The sequence below is a fragment of the Protopterus annectens genome, chromosome 10.part0, assembly GCF_019279795.1.
Source record: "Protopterus annectens isolate FY-2018-M chromosome 10.part0, PAN1.0, whole genome shotgun sequence".
NCBI lineage: Eukaryota > Metazoa > Chordata > Ceratodontiformes > Protopteridae > Protopterus > Protopterus annectens.
The window spans coordinates 20755417-20777110 of NC_056744.1; the positions used below are offsets into that span (position 1 = coordinate 20755417).

A 21694-nucleotide genomic window follows, 5' to 3' on the forward strand; every position below is an offset into this window, starting at 1 on the left:
CACCGGAATTGGAAAAAAAACTCCTTGCTCAACAAAAAAAACTATACACACTCCATTCTCGGAACTTATTCCACGAAATGAAGCTTCTAACTAACTATTCACATTGGGCACAACAACCCTCCAAGCTTCTGGCAAGATTAATTAACATATACCATACCCCCACAACAATTTCACAAATATTATATAATAATGAAATTTACATGGATACTCGAGAAATAATACAGATATTTGAAAAAATATATAAGGAAATGTATGGACCTCATAATACCCCTTCATTAGAGGACTTTAACAACATCATCAAAGATCTTAAATTCCCTAAGATTGAAGACCAACCAGTGTTGCTTTTAGAAGATTCTTTTAATACAGAGGAAACCGCAGAAGCAATAAAAGGTCTAAAAAGTAATAAAGCACCAGGCCCTGATGGAGTCACATCAAATTTTTACAAGTCATTTGCTCCTAAACTGATCCCCATCCTATGTAAAATCTTTAACCATATAAGCAAGCAAGCATGGCTTCCAAGATTTGTACCTAAACAATTCTAAAACTATATTTATTCATAAACAAAATACGGACAATACCAACCCATTTAATTATAGACCTATCTCCCTCATAAATGTTGACATTAAAATCTACTCCCTGGTCCTAGCCAATAGAATTAAAAAAACTATTACCTAAAATAATATCCCCAAATCAGTCTGGCTTTATGTCAAGGAGTCAAACATGGGATAACACCCTGACCCTCGATGCAGCCATACATCTTCTTGAGAAAGACAAATCTCCTAAATACCTTTTGGCATTAGATGCTACTAAAGCTTTTGATAGGGTCAATCTTGAAATCCTTTTCTTGACTCAAACAATTTAATATCCCAAATACATTTATAGAAAAAAATCAGAGCACTATACAAGTCTTCTTACACCACACTGGTCATAAATAAACTTGTCTCCAATAAAATAAAACTACTAAATGGTACAAAACAAGGATGCCCCCTTACTCCCTATCTTTTTAATCTATATATAGAGCCCCTATTCATCTACCTGGCGCAAAAAACATTTCACCATATACCTAAAATACTTAATAAACTTTTAATCTCAGCATTTGCTGATGATCTGATCATTTATTTTCAAACACCTAACACGGACTTGGGTAAGATTATAAAAACAATCAGCATCTTCTCAAAAGCCTCCAACTATGAAGTAAATCCATCTAAATCTCTCATATTTCAAATCAACCCATTAGGACAAAATCTCCTCCCTCTTCCAGAGACAGAAATTAAAGTTAAAAAAGCATTCCACTACCTAGGAATTAACTTCAAACATAACCAAAAAGACTTCTACCAAAATAATCTTCTTAAAACATGGACTAACACAGAAAATGACTTGGACAGATGGAAACTAATGAAACTTTCAGTTCTATCAAAAGTGGCAGTAATTAAAATGAATATTTTACCAAAAATGTTATACCAATTTAACGCTGCCAACGCTATTATTCCTACCAACTTCTTTAAAACAAATCAATAAAATGCTAAGTTCATATGGTTTCCAAAAAACCCAAGGATAGCTATAACAAAACTTATTTTCCCTAAAGACAAAGGAGGTCTGGGGTTAGCAGACTTTAAACTCTACTATGATCTAATATGTGCAAATAGACTTATTTTAATAGCCGACCGCATCCCAAAATATGCGGAATCCTTAATGTATGTTACGCTCATGTTTTAAAGACCAATATAAATCTTAAATCCATACCATTTATAGATGGATCTAACCTAAAAGATATAAAACGTCATGCCTCCATTAAACACAAAATCAAAACCTTTCAATCACTTCTGTCAGACCTACAACTAAAAAGTGCTTTAACCCTATTACAGCCAATACACTTGAACCCAAATTTAAAAATAGGAAATGAAATGATCAACCTAGATCAATATCCACAAATCAAAAATCTTACAGTCTGGGATCTATATAGACTTAAAAAGAGGTCATTAAAAGATATCAAACATCATCTCAACTTTAATAACAAATACACAATAATATTGAGACAATTGGTGGAAAAGATATCCATCTTCAGGGACATCCCACAAGAAATAGAAAATGTAATAACAAACACACAGGCCTTAGTCAAGTTCTTAAAACTTCCAAAAAAATGCGGTCAGCTGCATACAAGTTAATCACTTCTAAAAAATACCAGTCCACCTTTACATCTGCTCAATACTGGAAAGACAAGAATCCAGAAATAACTAATGCTCAGCTTTAACAAGGATGGTTTCATACAAACAAATACTCTCTCTCTACATGAAATTGACTTACACCCAGTTAATGGTCAACAATAATGCCTATTACACGCCAGAACAACTAAATGAGATTTTCCCCGAATAACTCACCTTTCTGCCCCTTCTGTCCATCAAAAATAGCAGACTTACTACATATCCTCTGGTACTGCAAATTTGCACATAACCTCTGGGACTCATTAAGAATTAAACTCGACAAAATGGGTTATGGGAAATCTACATTATCCTGGGAATTTGCGATTCTACATGTTAACTTACTTCACGTACCCACATCAGATTTAAGAATTCTGATCCCCATATTTGAACTAGTTAAATTATATATTACTCAAAACTGGATAGACAGATCTAAATTAAACTGGGGAGAATTTATGAATATGGCCCACACTTACATAATCTCACACAAACTCATGATTAATGATAAAATGAAACAAATACAATTCCTAAAAATATGGAAAAATATCTAGGACCACATATTAGAATAATAAATATCTATGTTAAAACTATGTAATTACCCGCATTATTTGGTATGGAAGACCCTCTCTCTAATAACTTTGAAATAAAATCTCTAAGCAGCATAATTCATTGTAAAATAACATATGATTAGTAAAAGTTTATCTCTCAGCTATTAGTGGCACTATTTGTACAGTTGTAAATAGCGGAGTTCAAAGGTTTAATTTACTTCTTATATTATCTACTGGTCACCTTTTGTTTCCTAATATTATGTCTATATTACCTCAGTCTATTTAGATAAAGGTCTTATTGTGTTGGCTAATGTCATTTACTATACAGTAGATAACCAGTTTTTTTTTTTCTTCTGTCATGACAGGATGATACAGGCGATTTATGTTAAATGTCTGTATAAGGTTTTTCATTTTCTTTCATTGTATACTGTTTTACTTGTCATTGTTGTTAACATTTAAATCTGAAAATGCAATAAAATATAAGTTGGGAAAAAAAAAAAAGATATCCAGACAAATATCTAAGGAGGAAAGTCTAAATACTAACTATGTAATACTAATCAATACTGCACACAAAACAAGGTAAACTGAGCGCAAACACACACCTTAACTGGAAACACTAAATATCTAAGTAATAACTATTTAAATTCCAAACTCTCTACAATAATAAGCACTGCAAATATCAAATAAGCACAAATGTGCACGATAAATAGAAAAAGACTGGTACCCAGGATACCAACGAGAACAACAAGGCCAACGGCCAGCCAGTTCTCAACAATAAAAAATCTAAAGTCAAGAAAAACACTTCAGCAAGTCTGAAACTACTCAAAATACTATTAAACACTATCAAAAGCTATATGAATTGTAACGTTAAGCTGTAATACAGTAAAACAGAAAAAAAATGTTAAACTTAGCCACGGCCAAGAAGCACATCTGAACTTGTAGACACAGTAAACAAGATCTGGGGATGGTACTGGTGCACCAAGGGATACCTACCTAGTCACGAGCCAACTAGAAGACTTTGAGCTTTGTAATAGGCCGAGTCGGAAATGAGGATCAGCTCTGAACACATGCAAGAATGAAGGCGAGATAGGACTATGGAACATCTGGAATTTAGTTAAAGAATTTGGTGGGGGCACAATTGGTGATCTTGACACACCAGCATTTGTTTATAGAAGAGATAAGAATATTAAAAATATTGTTGCCCATACACAAGCAGTACCAGCAATATGGTATGGTGAAATGTGGCTCATGTTCTCAGTGCCTGTATATTTAAGATAGCATTAATATTGCAGTTAAAACATATCCTAGGATTATTAAAAACAATTTTAAGTGTAATTGTAGGGCAGCTGGGGTAGTTTATATTGTCACATGCATTTCTTGTGAAAATTTTTATGTTGGCAAAATTGAGAGGCAGTTAATGACCAGGATATATGAGCATTATTATGCTATAAAAACTAAAGACTCTAGTAATGCATTATTTAATAACTATCTCCTGTAAAGATTTTAAGAAATTCTTATTTTATTTGTTGGGAAAAGTTCCTATTCCTGTGCGGAGTGGTCACTGGAGTGCTATTATTGAAGCTAGAAAACTTTATTGACAAATTAACTTAAATGTGACATGCCTCCCTAGGCTAAATGATAAGCCATCTTTAAATTGGGTACTGCAGTTGAGATCTGCAGATATTTGACTGATGTATGTATGATTCTAATGGATTGTGTTACTTTAAGAATTCTGATTATGATCTATGGTTATACTTTATAATTACTGACTTATTGCATTATTATGTGTATTAATTCATATTTAACTGTATTACTTTCATTTAGAGATGTTATGTGATATGACGTGTGACTAATGTGAACAGTTTTAGAAGCTTGCTTCCATTTGCATATTTTTATCTGAGGAAGTCCTTACTACATTTTAGGATGAAAGCGCTTAACATTTTAAAGCTTTATTAAACATTTTTTGTGTGAGACATCGCATTCCGGCATTGGTTATACTGCAGGATTGGTCGGAATTGTATTTTTTCAGCTTAAGATAACACAGTTGCTTAGTCTGGCAGCAGCATTTCAGAACAAAGTGGGAATGGAAATCAAATCATAAGTAGCAGAAATCAGACACCATCTGAAAGTGCCCCCCCCCCCCAAAAAAAAAGAAATAAAAAACGAACGAATATAAGGAAAAGGTTGAGAAGAGAAGTTAAAAAAATAACAGCCTACAAATATACTGGCAAGTGTAGAGATCTTCTAAAGCAACCTAATATTAGCCATAATTTGACAAAGGAATGGTTGAGGAGAAGTGAACTGAAACCAAAAGATGAAATGCTAACAACGGAGGTCCAAGTGGGCTACATAAATGCTTATTTCCAAAGTCTACTAAAGTGGAAGAAAGACAAATGCAGGTTCTGTAAAACAGAACTGGAAACAATTACACATCTCACTGCTAGGGGTGGTACACTTAGGACTAGAGGTCTGTAGACTGAAAGGCATGACATTGTGGCAAGACTATTGCACAACAACACAGAAGTAGCTGAGAAGCACTGGAGAAGTGAGCCACAAAGCATTACTGACAATGATATTTATGTCACATGGGATCACCCATTACCAACAGTTTATAAAAATGCAAGAAAAACAGACACAGTGCACCTAAAACAAAGGTACAAAAGTAGTGCTGAACACTGAAATTGCTACACCCAGAAATTATGTAGTGTCTTGTGTACTAAGAGATACATAGTATTAAAATGCCCACAATTTTCAAGCAAAAACAAGAGCAATGTGAAAGAAAGATACCGAGACAATTTCAGCTGTAGCAGTACGAGTGAAAGGACTAATAAAAAGAATATACAATCTTACTTAGATAAGCTACAAATATGTGTAACCCTGTGTGAACACTAGGAGATGGCAACTCTGGGCACATTGTGGGTGTTGAGAAGAGCACTCCAGGCCAAGATCAAAGACTGAAGCAATACTAATTTCATGAACTATATTATGTCCCGACTTCGTAACGGTGTCCATTCCCATCAAGGTATGTAAAAATATAAGCATTTAGAGAATTCAGACAGAAACGTACATAAGATGTCAAACTACTTTCAAAAATGTATCCTCATGGCTTCAATAGGAAGCAAATCAGCTTGGTATGAAGGGATACTTTTTTTGTCCATTTACATCTTTCACTGTTCAACAAAAACTGCAGTCAGTGACTCCAAGCTCTTCATGAGCATTCCATTCATCAGCAAATAAATACCCTATGAAGAGAGAGAGAGGAAAAAGCTCCTAGAGGAAAAGGTGGCACATGAGCTATGTATGCAAAGTCATGATTTACTTCGTTATTTGTTAACTAGGTAAGTGATGCCATCCATCATCCCTTTACAGACATGACCCAGGCCACAACGGAAACAATACATCAAAGACTGAATCAATACTAATTTCATGAACTTTAATCATACTTTGACTTAGAAACGGGATCCACTCCTGTCAAGGTATTAGAAACCCAAAAGATTTGGAGAAATTAAAACAAGAAGAAACAGTATAAAGAATGTGCCCTCACTTTATAAGAAAATGATCTAAGAGAAGAGTTGCTTGATTTAATAGAAATGGACAGACATATTAAGGTCAATAAAATAAATAGACTACAGAAAGTAAATAAAAACCCAAAAAGTTAGAAGTCTGATAAAACAAATGAACACAGTAATTAGTATTGCCCATAGAGATTCATGTCATATAACAAAAGTAAACATGATATATTACTGTGCAGCTAAATTAATAACAGATAAATTCATACCAGGTGAACACGGGGTAGGAAGGGAAAAGATGGGAAGAAATCGAATGCCATCGTGGACGTATCGAATAGAGAAAAGTAAGACAAGAAGTCTCACTGTTAGAAAGTATAGAAGAGGGAACAGATCAACAAAAATACTTAAGACAGATGTGATAAAAGCAATGTGCAGTATCAGAACATATCAGGATCTATTGTGCACTATCGCAAATAATAAACTAAAAATATCAGCACAGGCAGAAAAACAGAAGATAAGCAAATAAATAGAAAGCAAATGTACAAAATAAGCAATTTACTGATGACCTAAAAATGTTTTACAGAGAAGTGGGAAACGAGGCAAAAGGAACTGGACCACCACCATCAAAGAAAAAAAGAAGAAACAGATACATTTTGGAAAAATATCTATGAAGATCCTGCGGAATATAAAGATGTTAAATGGACAGGAGAAGTAAAAGAAAGAAGTAGAAGTTCAAATGTACAAGTAACAGCCAGAGAGACTGAAACAAAGTTGAGAAAAGCTCCTAACTGGAAAATTCCAGGCCCAGTACCTAACTTCTGGCTAAAAGTTTTAACTTCTTTATATGAAGATTTAGCCATGAATAACTATTTATATGTGCAACCAGAACAGACACCAGCCTGGTTAACAACAGGAAAAACAGCACTCCTACTTAAAAGTGAACCTGCAAGCTTTCCAAAAACTATAGACGAATAACTTGCCTTCCAATGATGTATAACCTATACACTGGAATTGATGCAGAGATTATAATCGTTTAGAAGAAAGCTCAATCATGACAATAGAACAAAAGGGTACTAAAAGAAAGTCATATGGAGCAAAGGATCATTTGATGTTAAAGTCATAATGGAGAACTGTACAAAGGGGAAGGATCTATGTATGGCATGGACAGACTACATAAAAGCATTTGATAGTATCCCACATTTATGGATAAAAGAGTGCTTTAAAAATGTATAAGACACATCCTACACTGATCGATTACATTACAGCAAACCACTTTGCAGTTAAGTCATGATAAAGGACAAATTATTATTCCAGGGATAAAAATTCAAAGGGGAATATCCCACAGTGATGCTCTGTCACTGTTGCTCTTTTGTCTTGCTCTTAACCCATAAAGCTGTTTACCTAATAGATTAGGTCGTGGCTACAGTTTGGCTTCCAGAAAACAAAGTGTAAAGACTTCTCATCTTCTTTTTGTAGATGATTTAAAATTGTATAGTTCATCAGATGAGGAACTGAAAGCACAACTGCAAGTGGTCAAAACTTTTTCAGATGATACAAGAATGTCATTTGGTCTTGATAAATGTGCAAAAGCTACCTTTAAAGAAGGAAAACTGCAGCACCAAACATCAGTTTGGGACAGGAATGTAATATAAAATAACTTGAGCAAGAGAGAGTATATACATATTTGGGAATTGATAAAAGGATCAACAATAAAACATGAACAAATGTGAATAAAACTTAGTAAAAAATATTTTAGAAGGCTAAAAATACTGAAAACAGTGTTGACATCTAGGAACAAAATCCAAACTATAAACCAGTTTGCTCTTCCTGTCATCGCTTACAGTTTTGGAATGAATAACTGGCCCCAAAATGTGTTGGACAGGATGACAGGAAAACAAGGAGGAATCATCAATCTCATCAAATGATTTGTAAAAATAAGTACATACCAAGACTATATATTTCCTGTTTGGGAGGAGGTATGAGCCTCCTCGAAATTGATTACAAGTACAGATCCACTATCATGGGACTGCATATATATATATATATATATATATATATATATATATATATATATATATACATCTGCTGACCGCACAAGACCTAATGAAGTGAAAGTTTTTGAAACATGAGGAGAATAAGTCTAAGATGACTTCCCTACTTAGTTTAGCAGAAACATATCGGCGTGAAGCAGGACTGGAAATCAAACCAGAAGTAGATAAAAATCAGGCAGCAACTAAATGTGCCAAAAATCAAAAGAAAGAATATAAGGTGAAAGATCAAATGAGAAGGCAAGAAATGTGGAAAATGCAAAAATATAGTTGCAAGTATAGAAAACTCTTGGAACAACCTCATGTTGGTCAGGATCAAACTCTGCAGGAATGATTAAGGAGAGGTGAATTTAAACCAAAAGACGAAAGGTTAATATAGCTGCCCAAGACAGTGGACTACGTGCACGTTGGTTTACGAAGTCTATTGAACATGTGGAAGAAACATACAAATATAGGTTTTGTAAAACAGAATTGGGAGCAGTTGCACATCTTGTTGCTGGTTGTAATATACTAGTGGCAGGAGGACTGTATACTGAAAGACATAACAATGTGGCAAGACGGTTGCATTAGGGATTGTGCAAACATAATATTGAAGTAGCTGAAAAACACTGGAAAAGTACAGTTTTGTACCTACCATAAATGTAGATGTTCGAAGATCCACATTGCTGCAGTCCTTACACTTGGGTAGTCCGCTGTCCTCGGTCGGCCCGAATATCAAAGTATTAGGCTGACGTTGGTCAAGGCGCTTAAGACTGACATCAGAACGTCAGGGTACAAATGCGCATGACCGACGTCATATCCTCAGTCTTTTCTTGCCCCAGATGTCAGAAGACCCTAAAAAGAAAGGTCAAAACCAAAAGACAGCAAAAAACAACCAACCACCCATGTACTAATCATATGTACAATATATACAATATCCACAAAATTAACAACCCAAACCACACAACCGCCTCTAACTACAGAGGGGAAGGAGGGAGGGTAAATTGGACTGCAGCAATGTGGATCTTCGAACATCTACATTTATGGTAGGTACAAAACTGTACTATGTTCTTCATCTCACATTGCTGCAGTCCTTACACTTGGGTAGAATCCCAAAGCAGAGGTAAGGGAGGATGGCAAAACTATAAAGCAGTAGGAGCTGCCAAAATGCCCTGTAAAATTGCAGTGGCAAAACCAGCCCTAGATTTAGAGTAAAGTGGTAGGTGGTAATGCTTAGAGAAAGTATGCACTGAACTCCAAGTAGCTGCCTCCAAAATATCTTTAGTTGCCACCCCCCTTAAAAAAGCTGTAGAAGTGGCAGTAGCCCTAGTGGAATGAAGCCTAATCCCAGCTGGAATTTCCTTACCATGATGGGAATAACAGAAAGCAATACAAAACCCAATCCACTTAGAAATAGTTTGTTTTGACACAGGCTTGCCCTGAGAACCCAAAGCAAAAGAAACAAATAACTGCTGAGACTGCCTGAACCCTTTAGTTCTGCTCAAATAATAACGCAACTGCCTGTGTATATCTAAAGTGTGCAAAATCTTTTCCCCTTTATTTTGGGGGTTTGCATAAAAAGTAGGCAAATGAATAGCTTGGTTTAAAGCTACACTAGAAACCACTTTAGGCATAAAGGAAGGGTTAGTACGTAAAGATACCCTATCCTTATGGAAAATTAAGAAAGGCTCAACCGCCATAAGGGCCTGTAATTCAGAAACCCTTCTCGCAGAGGTAATGGCCAACAAAAAAGCAGTCTTCCATGATAAATATTTCAACTCAGCAGTAGCTGCAGGCTCAAAAGGTTGTAGAGTGAGTTTCTCCAACACAAAATTGAGATCCCAAGCAGGAGTAGGAGCTCTACGTGGGGGTCTTAAATTCTTTGCCCCTCTAAGGAATTGCTTAAACAAAGGATGAGAAAACAATGGTGGGTCACAGTCATAGTGAGCAGAAATTGCTGCAGCATGAATCTTAATAGACGAGAAGGACAAACCTTTGTCCAGTAACTCAGCAAGATATTGAAGAGCCATACTTAAATTAGGCTTAGAAACATCAAAGTCCTTTGCTGTACTCCAAAATAAAAATCTCTTCCATTTGTCTGCGTACACTTTCCTTGTACTAGGTCTTCTGGCCTCCAAAATAACCTTCAAAACTTGCTGTGGAAGCTGAGACCCTCCTGAGTTTAAAACAGAATATGCCAGGCTGTTAGGTGAAGAGAGTGAAGTTTGACATTGAGTAAATGACTGTTCTCCTGAGACAGCAGGTGTGGAATCGAAGGCAAAGGCCATGGAGGCTCCCGTACCAGACTTCTCAGTAATGGGTACCAGTGCTGTCGAGGCCAATCCGGAGCTATTAAAATCATCTTTGGCTTGTCCTGTCTGACCTTTAGGAGTACCTTTGGGAGGAGAGGCAGAGGTGGAAAGGCATACACATGAAGATTGCTCCAATTGAATGAAAGAGCATCCACTTTCCAAGCTGTGGGATGAAACCTTTTTGTGCAAAACTTTGGCAGCTGGTAGTTTAGTGGAGAAGCGAACAGATCTATGTCTGGAGTTCCCCATAACACTGTCAATTTCTGAAATACATGAGGATCCAATTTCCACTCGTGGGGATCCATAATTCGTCTGCTCAACACATCTGCTAAGGAGTTCTGTGCTCCCGGCAGAAACCTTGCCTGAAGATTCAGCTGAAAACTGAGAGCAGTCTCCCACAAAATCATTGCTTGTTTGCATAGAGGATAAGAATGTGTTCCCCCTTGCTTGTTGATGTACCACATGACAGTTGTGTTGTCTGTTAGAACCAACACCTGCCCTGGAAGAAGTAAATCCTTGAAGGCTATTAATGCAAATTGGACTGCTAACATCTCTTTCAAGTTGATATGTAGATGTTGAAGTCTGGCAGGCCACGTGTCTTGTACCCACTTTCCATTTAGATGAGCTCCCCAAGCTTCGTCTGAGGCATCTGTCGTTAGAATATGACACGCCTCTGGCCGGGTCACAGAGAGTCCCTTGTTTAGGTGACATTCCTGAGCCCACCACAAAAATTCCTTTTGAATGCAAGGTATTATCTGAATGACAGTGTCCATATCTTGGCAGTGCTGTGTCCATACATTTTTGAGATACCATTGTAGCTTCCTCATATGCAGTTTGGCATTGGGAAGCACCAGAATACAAGATGCCATGAACCCCAAGGCTTGAAGGACTGTCCTTGCAATCAGCCTGGACTGATGAGACAATTGATGGAAGTAAAGAGAAAGATTCTTTTGTTTGTCCGGGGTCAAAAAGGCCATCTGGGATGCTGTATTCAGTCTCACACCCAGAAAGCACATGTCCTGAGAGGGTACTAGACTGGACTTTATTTCGTTCACAGAATACCCCAGGCATCTTAGCACTGCTATCACATATTGTAAATGATGAAGAAGTTCGTCCTTCCCTTGGGCCAGAATCAGGCAATCGTCCAAATAAGGATAGATCTGTATTCCTCTTAGCCTGAAGAAAGCTATCACTGGAGCCAGAACCTTCGTGAACACTCTGGGCGCAGTAGATAAGCCAAAGGGCAATGCAGAGAACTGATAATGAGAAGTCCCAGCCCGAAACGCAGATACTTCCTGCAACTTAGCCTGATAGGAACATGAAGGTAAGCCTCCTTGAGATCCAGAGTCACCATCCAATGATCTTTGCCTAGCAGAGGTAAAAGCTGTTGTAACGTCAACATTTTGAACTTGGGAATGTCCAGGTAAGTGTTGAGGATAGATAAATCCAAAATTGGTCTCCACGTGTTCCCCTTCTTTGGTACTAGGAACAGGCGAGAATAAAATCCTTGGCCCACTTCTGGCAGAGGGACGGTTGTATGGCCCCTATTTGAAGCAACAGAGAAATTTGTTTGTGAGCCTCTAGTCTTTGCTGAGGAGGAACGTCCGGCATACCTTTGAAAGGAGGCAAGGTATGGAAATAAAACCTGTAACCTTGGTGTATGATATCCAATACCCATCTGTCTTGGGTAATCAGACTCCAATTTTCCTTGAAGAGTGCCAACCTTCCTCCCAAAGGTGCTGCCAGGCAAGAAGGATCTGGCAGCTGAAAAGGTAGGTCATTGGGCCTGTTTACGAAAGGACTGGCCCCTGCCCTCACCGAAGATTGTGCAGGTGAACTCCCTGTTCTAGGTCTGAAGGAGCTCTGAGCTCTACCCCTACCACGTCTAGATCTACCCCTAGACTGTGAATCATAAGAAGGGTACGTCCACCCCTTAGCAGGCCAATTCCTACTAAACTTCGGAGGCTGAACTTGCAAAAAATCTTTAACAGCCTGCATAGACTTAGCCTTGTCTTCCATTTTCTTTAAGACTGACTCCACAGGTGAACCAAACAATACATCAGACTGTAAAGGAGCATCCAAAATCCTTGCCTTAACATGGTCAGATAAATTCTGATCCCTCAGCCAGGCGTGCCTGCGAAGAACTGACCCAGTGGCAGCCACCCTAGACGAGGCCTGTACAGCATCAAAACCACATTGTAAAGAATGCTTACCCACCTGTTCAGAGACATGTACCAAATCCTGTAATTCTTTACACTCAATGCCTTCCGCCAGAGCATCTACCTTAGACTTCAATTGAGAAAGAAGATAGTTCTGATATTTCAACATGTGAAACTGGCAATTCAAAGCCCTCATAGCTAAGGTGGAAGAAGTATAGACTTTCTTTCCCCATCTATCCAAAGCTCTGGCCTCTTTATCTGGAGGAACCGGATTTTTTACCACAGAGGCCTCGACACCCTTAGGTCCCTGACTAACAGTTTCTGGGTCCGCCCTAGGACTCTTATAAAGATATTTATGAGCCTCAGGCACCCTGTAATACCTGTCCGGTTTAACAGGAGCAGGAGGCAAAGAATCAGGATTAAGTGAAGCCTCCGCAAACACATCTTCCACAACATCCAGAACAGGTGGTATAGCTAAAGGCCTATGCTGGGGTAAAAGCAAAAATTCCCTAAGCCTTTTCCTGGAATCAGAGAAGTCCTGACCTTCCCACTTAAAATGTTCCCTCATGGAATGAAGAGTCTCTGAAAAAGAAAAATCCTCTGGAGGAGAAGCAGAAGGAGTAGAATCATCTACATCAGAATCAGAATAGGGAGAATACTCCTGCAAGTCTTCAGCCGAAGACTCTGAAACATCCGAAGCCTGCTCAAAATTTCCCAACTCTGGTTCCACCCTAGGCCTCTTATCAGGAGGGGGCAAAGAACCTCTAATCAAAGTAATTAAATCTTCTGCCATTTTAAGCATGTGCTTCTTGGGCACAGACCCTGCAGAACTAGGAGTGACACTAACAGAAGCTGAAACTGGCCTGCCTCTGGGAGAGGCCTTGGAAACAGAAGGAGAGGGCCTAACCACCCTAGGAAGGGAGGGGAGTACAGTAACTTGGGAAGCCCCTTCAGCCTGACCTGCCTCCTGAGAGGCCACATCCTGCAATATCAAAGTCTCCCCCTGGGACTCCAGAGAAGCCTCCGGTGGAACCACCGGTTCCACCGACGCCTCTAAAGAACCGGCGTCCGGAACGGATGACTCTTCTTGCCTGAGTTTAGCTGCTTTGTCTTTGCGCTTCTTCGAAGAAGCGGGCGTCGGAGCATCTGACGGCATATTATAATTGCACCGCTTCCCGAAGACCAACCTGGCACAATCTAACCTTCGCTTAATAGTGCGCTTATTGAACCTAGCACAAAAGCGACACCCAACAACGTCGTGCTCAGGCCCCAAACAAGGAATACACAAAGTATGATAGTCCCTATGCGGTATCTGTTTCCCACAAGAAATACAGTTATTCACTTTTTCTGACATCCGGTAAACCACTGAGGCAAGAAAAAAACAAAATATTCCCCAACGGGGTACTTAGCCAACTTTGACTCGGTCTAAAACTCCGAATTCGAAAAATTTCAGAACGCCGAACGGCACTTGCAACGCTGCTTCTGCATCGGACCATGCGGCAAAAAAGACTGAGGATATGACGTCGGTCATGCGCATTTGTACCCTGACGTTCTGATGTCAGTCTTAAGCGCCTTGACCGACGTCAGCCTAATACTTTGATATTCGGGCCGACCGAGGACAGCGGACTACCCAAGTGTAAGGACTGCAGCAATGTGAGATGAAGAACATCATGAGTTACAAAGCGTTATAGAAAATTAAGTTTATATCACAAGTGATAATCCATTACCAACAGTTCAAAAACAGATACGAGAAAACCAGATAGAGTAGTCCATGAAAAGAAGACAAAAGTAGCATTGATCATTGAAATTGCTGCACCCATTGACTACAATGTCTTGCATACAGAGAAACACAGAGTCATAAAATACAAGGATTTGCAGGTAGAAATGAGGGCAATGTGCAAGAAAGATACTCAGTTCTAGTAGTAGTATGAGCAATGGGTCTTATAAAAAGGAAGTTACAATCATACTTGCATATGTTACCAATACATGTAACTCCATACGAATTGTTGAAGGAGTCATTACTGGTACATTGCAGGTGCTGTGAAGAGCATTTCTGGCTAACATCAAAGATCGAAACTATACTAATCTCATGAACTTTAGGGTATTAGAAACTCAAAAGACTTGCAGAAATTAAAAAAAAAAAAAACATACATACCACGTACACATGCACATGTACACAACAAACCTGTCAACTTCTTTGCTCAAAAATAAATGGGTTAGGGGACAAAGGGTCAAATATAAGGAAGTTTTTAAATATTAAATTAATTCAATTGCAAAGTTAATAGAACAGCTTTTACATCAAGATGCATTTTCTGAGCAATTAGTAGTATGAAACTCTAATGCCTGGCATTGCTGACTGACTGTAATCCTTTATCATTTACCAGATCAAAATTTACTACATGGGACAGGACATAAATGTGAGGCAAAACCAAAGGGAGTTGACAGGTATGGTGCACATATATACATACATACATACATACATACATAATACACGCACATGCACAATTTAGTTGAAACCAGGCAACCAGCTTTTTTTTTGGGGTGGGGGCAGTGGTTTATCTTGGGAAAATCCACACTGGCACAGCAAGAACTAGCAAACGCCACAAAGACCGTACCTGCCTCTCCAGACAGAACCATAACGCAGTGAGATATTGTGGTTATTCTCTGAGGAATCATGCTACCCATGGATGGGTGTGTACAACTGGCATGTGGTAATTAGGTAGGCAAATGACATTCAATACACTTGGCTATTCATTTACATTTTGCTGAAACCAGAATACACCTTTATAGAGTAGACACTGCAGTAACATCGTAAAGCTATAGTCAGGCAATCATTATTCCTCCATAAAAGCAAGGATCAACACATCATCAAGTGGTACCCTGTCTTATGCTCTCCAGCAAATTCCCTTGGGAAGAAAGTATTTATTGTAAATAACTTTTTTTTTTTTTTTTTACCATCAGACCCAGTTTTAAAATCCTAGGCCTAAGACTTAAATATAGTGCACCAGGATGCATTGGAACAAACTATGTATCTCACATATCTAAACAACACTTTACCTCCTCTAGGAGTGTAAACACATCACGTGTAGTAAAGAACCATTTGCATGCATTGGGGCACCAGTTGTAGCACTTATGCCTGCCAGTAAAGATGAAAGATAATACAAAGAAAAAAAAAGTAGTAAGAAACACTTACCTCTTCCTCTGCTGCTCTCTTCCCAAAGGCAGACAGCTCCTGTGTTTGAACATCTGTATGATCAATGGTTACACCACTGCAAAACAAACAGAAATAATGGCAGCTGCAGAAATAGTCTTGTGTCACTATTAATAATATGAAGACAACACTGCTTTTACATATGCTGTGCCAGTTAAAAAATCCAAAATAAATGGAGATAAAATTTACCTAAACTTGGGCAACTCTGTCCAGCTGAGTAATCACTCACAATATAACAGGGAGAGATCGATCCCTGATCCCAGACAAGAAGGTCATTTTCTCTGCATGCTTCTAGTGGTATAAAGTTTCAACTTCACGATAATTTAAAGTGTTGTTTCATATTGCAGACAAATTATACCAAAGCTTAATTCACTTAGAAGCAGTTGTGTTCTTTCCTGTTAGTATCTAAGAATGACAGCTATGGTGAAGCACAGGGATAAAACCCTGACTGCGGCCCAGGTGACCAGAGTTCAAATAGCAGCATGGGTGCTTGAAACACTTGGAAGGAGATGATGAGGCAAGCCCACTGTGGGGGTGGGTGGGGATTGAGAAGGATGAAGTAGAGCAGGATGTGTAATGCCATAAACCCCCCCCCCAGAGGAAGGGGGTGGCACTGCAGAGACATCTAGGGGTGAGCTTTCAGTTCAACACATCACTGACTGTAACCCTTAACAACAAGTATCAACTTTACACACTTTCAGGTGAAGAGTATTTTAGGTCTCTGCTATAATGTGGGTAAGCTCGTCTTCCCACCCAAGGAGTGGGGCAAGTCCATTCAACTGTCCTCACAGCCAGGGTGACAGCTGTAGATGAGACCTGGAAAATGCTTATATGTTTACATATACATTGTTTGCTGACAGGCAGGATTCATTATCTTGGTCCATTTAAAGCTTATCTATACATACTGGCTTACATGGAACTTGGGGCTTGATGGAAAAACATCACTTTGTACTCTGAGAAAATAATCTGTTGTTGTTTCTCACTCTCTGATCATTTCTGGTATTAATGATTATTGTTCTACCTTAATAGCTGGGTCTTAAACAGTTCAGAACGCCTTGATGAAAAATTTTAGTTCAAATGCTCTTTTGAAAGTAAAGTGTTCAAGATGACATTCAAACTGTGGAGATTAAAATGTTTTTTCAAGGGAGGTAAAGCCCTGTCCCGAAAAGTACAGTTTTGTACCTACCATAAATGTAGATGTCCGAACAGGATAGCATCTGCAGTCCTTACAAATGGGTTGTCCTGTCGTCAGGCAGCCCTTCGGTCGGCCGGATTCCAAAGTCTGGGTCTGGCCTCGGCTGGTGTCGCACTTCACCCGACGTCATCTCTGCTGGTCTTCGGGTATAAAGGCATCAGCCGACGCCATTTTCCTCAGTGTTTCTTGCCCCAGATGCCAGTTGCCCTCTTGGGAAGCTAAATTTTTGGATAAATGCCAATGTTTCCAAAAAAGTAGAAGGCAAACACAAAAAATAAGCATGTATGTACATATATACAAACAAATACACCATAAGAGATCCCCCCCCAGCTAGCTATTAGGTGGGTAAATACCCTAGGAGTACCACAGAGGGGAAGGAGGGAGGGTAATCCTGACTGCAGATGCTATCCTGTTCGGACATCTACATTTATGGTAGGTACAAAACTGTACTATGTCCTTTAAGGATGCATCTGCAGTCCTTACAAATGGGTAGAATACCATAGCCAAACTAGGGGAGGAGGAAGAAGAATTATGGTGTAGTTAGGATCCCTTGCAAAACAGCAGTGGCAAACCCTGCTCGGGATCTAGAGTATAGAGGTAAGCAGTAAGAGTGGAAATCTTTATGAGGTATTTGTTTCCCACAAGTTAAACAGTTATTCACTTTTTCTGACATCGGCTGAGGCAAGAAAGAGTCCAACGGGTACTTAGCTTTTAGAAGTCTTGAGTAGTATTCGTAGTAGTAATCTCTGGATCTGACCGACCGGCACTTGCGAACAGCTTCTGCTTGGCCACGCGGCAAGAAAGACTGAGGAAAATGGCGTCGGCTGATGCCTTTATACCCGAAGACCAGCAGAGATGACGTCGGGTGAAGTGCGACACCAGCCGAGGCCAGACCCAGACTTTGGAATCCGGCCGACCGAAGGGCTGCCTGACGACAGGACAACCCATTTGTAAGGACTGCAGATGCATCCTTGAAGGACATCATACTCACACCCACACCCCTTACTTAGAATTTCATTAGGACAGTACCTACATAAAGTGTATTATTTTAGAGAAAAGTCTGAGATCTAACTACCTGCATAATTCTCCTAGAACACAGAAGCACCTACCCACAGAGGCTTAAACAGGTAGTGGAAAGAAGGGTAACAAAAATAAAGGACAGATTCTGTGGTTCATTAACCAGAAACTCTGAAAGAATACAAGACATAGCAAGTGACAGCAGTTTAGCTCTTTCGTCTAGGTAAAGACTTCTTCAGAACTGCTAGTACATCCACTATTTCACTTAAATACTGACAAAATCAACATGTGCTCAAACTGACCAATGGAACACCAGTGTCAACTTTCAAAAAATTGTGTGAGAACCTATGTTAAAATCCGAGATACAAGCATTAATTATCTGGTACTAAACCAAAAATTGTTTTTAGGAAAGGTATGTGTTTCAAGACAGTGATCCACGGGGTTTCTACACAGGATCATTTAAATAAAAAGGAACTCCAACGGATTCTTACATGTGATGCTTTATCTCCCCCAGGCCTTAATGAAAGTAGTTCCATCACCCCCATTCTCAAGTTAAAGAGTCTTGAGGGGTGATGATCACAGATACAATGTGGTTTAAATGTTCCAGAGTTTACACACAATTTGTTTTAATTTACATTCCTGAGTTTAACATATATTTGTATTTGTATAATGCTGTTATTCATTAGTGAATTCTACTGGTATTGTATGCATGTGTTATCATGCTTGTATCTTGGATTTTAACATAGTTTCTAACAAAATTTTTTTTTAAAGTCGACACTGATGTTCCATTGGTCGGTTTGATCACATGTTGATTTTGTGAGTATTTAAGTGAAATAGTGGATGTATTAGCAGTTCTGAAGAAGTCTTTATCTAGATGCAAGCACTAAACTGCTATCACTTGCTATTTTTGCTACTTGTTGATTTTAATAAATCGTTTGGTGATATTTCTCGGCTGTTGGTACTGGTCTTTTTGAGCACCTGGATCTCCACTCAAGTTTTTCACTTGGTTGGTTTGGTTCTTGTTTGTCAGAACACAACACATACTTAAAGTTTTCTGTGAGGACCTTTACAGAATGAACCATGAGGAATGTGAATAATTTAATGAATCAGAGAACATTCAAGGAGGAACTGAAATACTTCAGGTATGTTTTTATCAGGCAGAGAGAGAATAAACCTAGTGAAAAAGAACAAGAGAGGTAGTTGGTCACTAGGGGATGACAAGTTACCTGTTGAATTTTGGAGATTTGCAGGTAAAAATGATAGAAGCTTGGGTTCTACTATTTAAACTAATTCTAGGGAAAAAGGTCTTGTATCACAGAAAGGGTTCAACTCTTCCTAAAGAAGGAAAACACCCACCAAGCCCAGTATATTACAGACCTATTTCAGTTCCAAATAGTGATTATAAGACTTTGGGATATATTAGCACACAGGAGAGCAAAAATCATGCCAATAATCAACTACGCTCAGTGAAACTACATAGTGGTATGGCAAACACCCAACAATATAAACATGACACATTTGTTAATAAAGAATGTAAAAGCATGTTGACATCCACTGCTAGTGATAAACTGTGATGGAGTGAAGGCTTTTGATAAATCAAACTGGTCCAATTTAAAACAGGTACTAGAAATATTTGGGTTCTCAGAAAGTACAGTTGTGTACACTTACCATAAATGTAGATGTTCGAGTGTATTCACTGTTGCAGTCATCACATCTGGGTTATCCTGCCAGGGTAGCCCTTGGCTGGCCCAAATACCAGAGACTTAGTATTTCTGCATCAGTTGCTGTCGGTTGAAGACTGATGTCAAGTTGTCAGTAGTATAAAGTAAGGCAGCCAATGCCATTACATAAGTTTTTCTTGCCCTAACCTGTCAGGAGCCTCCAAGTAGGAGGCCAGGGTCTGGTGGAAGAAACCCCACCAGTGGAAAATAAATACCAAAATGTCCCTTGTACGTTATGGAGAATCACAAGTTAGAATGGTAATAAAAGGAGATAGAGAAGAAAGGGGGATGGAGAGAGGGAAACCAGGACTGCAACAGTGAATACACTCAAACATCTACATTTATGGTAAGTGTACACAACTGTACTATGTTCTCTGTGTTTCACTGTTGCAGTCATCACATTTGGGTTGATTCCCAAAGCTGAGGAAAAGGGTGGAGGTAGTAAATGCAACTAAGGGCAGGCTAGGATGCCCTGCAAGACTGCAGAGGCAAACCCTGCCCTGGATTTGGAGAAGAGAGGCAGGTGGTAATGCTTGGTAAACATGTGAACAGACGTCCAGGTGGCAGCCTCCAGGATGTCCCTGGTGTGGACTCCTCTGAGGAAAGCTGCAGAGGTGGAGGCTGCTCTGGTGGAGTGTGTCCTGACCCCCTTGGGGGAGGCTTTCCATGCTGTTTGTAGCAGAAATGGATGCAGTGTGCTATCCATTTTGAAATGGTTTGTTTGGAGATGGCTTTGCCTTCTGCCCCTGTAGCAAAGCTAACCAACAGTTGATCAGACTTTCTGAAGGATTTAGTCCTGTCTAGATAGAATCTAAGATGTCTGTGCACATCTAGAGAGTGAAGAATACTTTCCCCCTTGTTCTGGGGATTGGGAATAAAGGTGGGCAAATGAATGGATTGGTTGAGAGTCACACTGGAAATCACTTTGGGCATGAAAGATGGGTTTGTTCTTAGGGATACCCTGTCTGTATGGAAGATGATGAAGGGTTCCACAGCAATGAGTGCTTGCAGCTCAGAGACTCCTGGCTAAAGTGATGGCCAGAAGGAATGCTGTTTTCCAGGAGAGAAATTTTAGCTCTGCAGAAGAAGCTGGTTTGAAAGGGGGCAGGGTGAGCTTTTCCAAAACAAAGTTAAGGTCCCAAGCTGGTGTTGGTGCCCTTCTGGGTGGCCTCAAGTGGCTAGCCCCTCTGAGGAACTGTTTGATCAAATGGTGTGACAAAACGGGCTGCTCAGTGAGAAAATGAGCAGAAATAGCAGAGGCATGAATTTTAATAGAAGAGAAAGAGAGGCCACTGTGTAGTAGGTCAGCTAGGTAATCCAGGACGAGAGGCAGGGCTGTGCCATGTTGGCTCCCTTAGCCTGGATCCAGGTGCAGAAGCTTTTCCATTTGTCAGCATACGACTTTATGGTGCTAGGACATCTGGCCTCATGGATAACATCCAGAACCTGTTCACGGAGGCTGGCACATTGGTTCGGGGTTAGGGAATAAGCCAAGCTACCAAACTCAGGGTCTGCAATTGGGGATGTTATGAATTCCCCTTCCCTATGGGTCAGGAGGTTTGGAATCTGAGAAAGATGCCATGGAGATAGCGGGGACAGCCTGCCACCAAGGGGTACCAGTGCTGCCGGGGCCAGTCTGGAGCTATAAAAATGGTCCTTTTTTTTCTCCTTTATTTTGAGCAGCACCCTGGGGGTGAGAGGGAGGGGAGGAAAGGCACAGACAGACTGACCCAGGGGAAGGACAGGGCATCCACTTTCCAAGCCATGCAGTGATGCTCCCTGGTGCAGACTTTGCTG

At 39.5% G+C, this 21694-nt stretch overlaps 1 protein-coding gene across 5 annotated transcripts in view; it reads right to left on the reverse strand.

Annotated features, from left to right (window-relative positions):
- RECQL5 (RecQ like helicase 5) overlaps positions 1–21694 on the reverse strand; it is a 1160282-nt gene that overhangs the window by 147848 nt on the left and 990740 nt on the right. For all 5 annotated transcript variants that reach the window (XM_044084963.1, XM_044084964.1, XM_044084962.1 and 2 more), the window contains exon 10: positions 15947–16022. In XM_044084963.1, coding sequence (XP_043940898.1) covers positions 15947–16022 — 76 coding nt within the window. The remainder of the gene's footprint in view (positions 1–15946; positions 16023–21694) is intronic.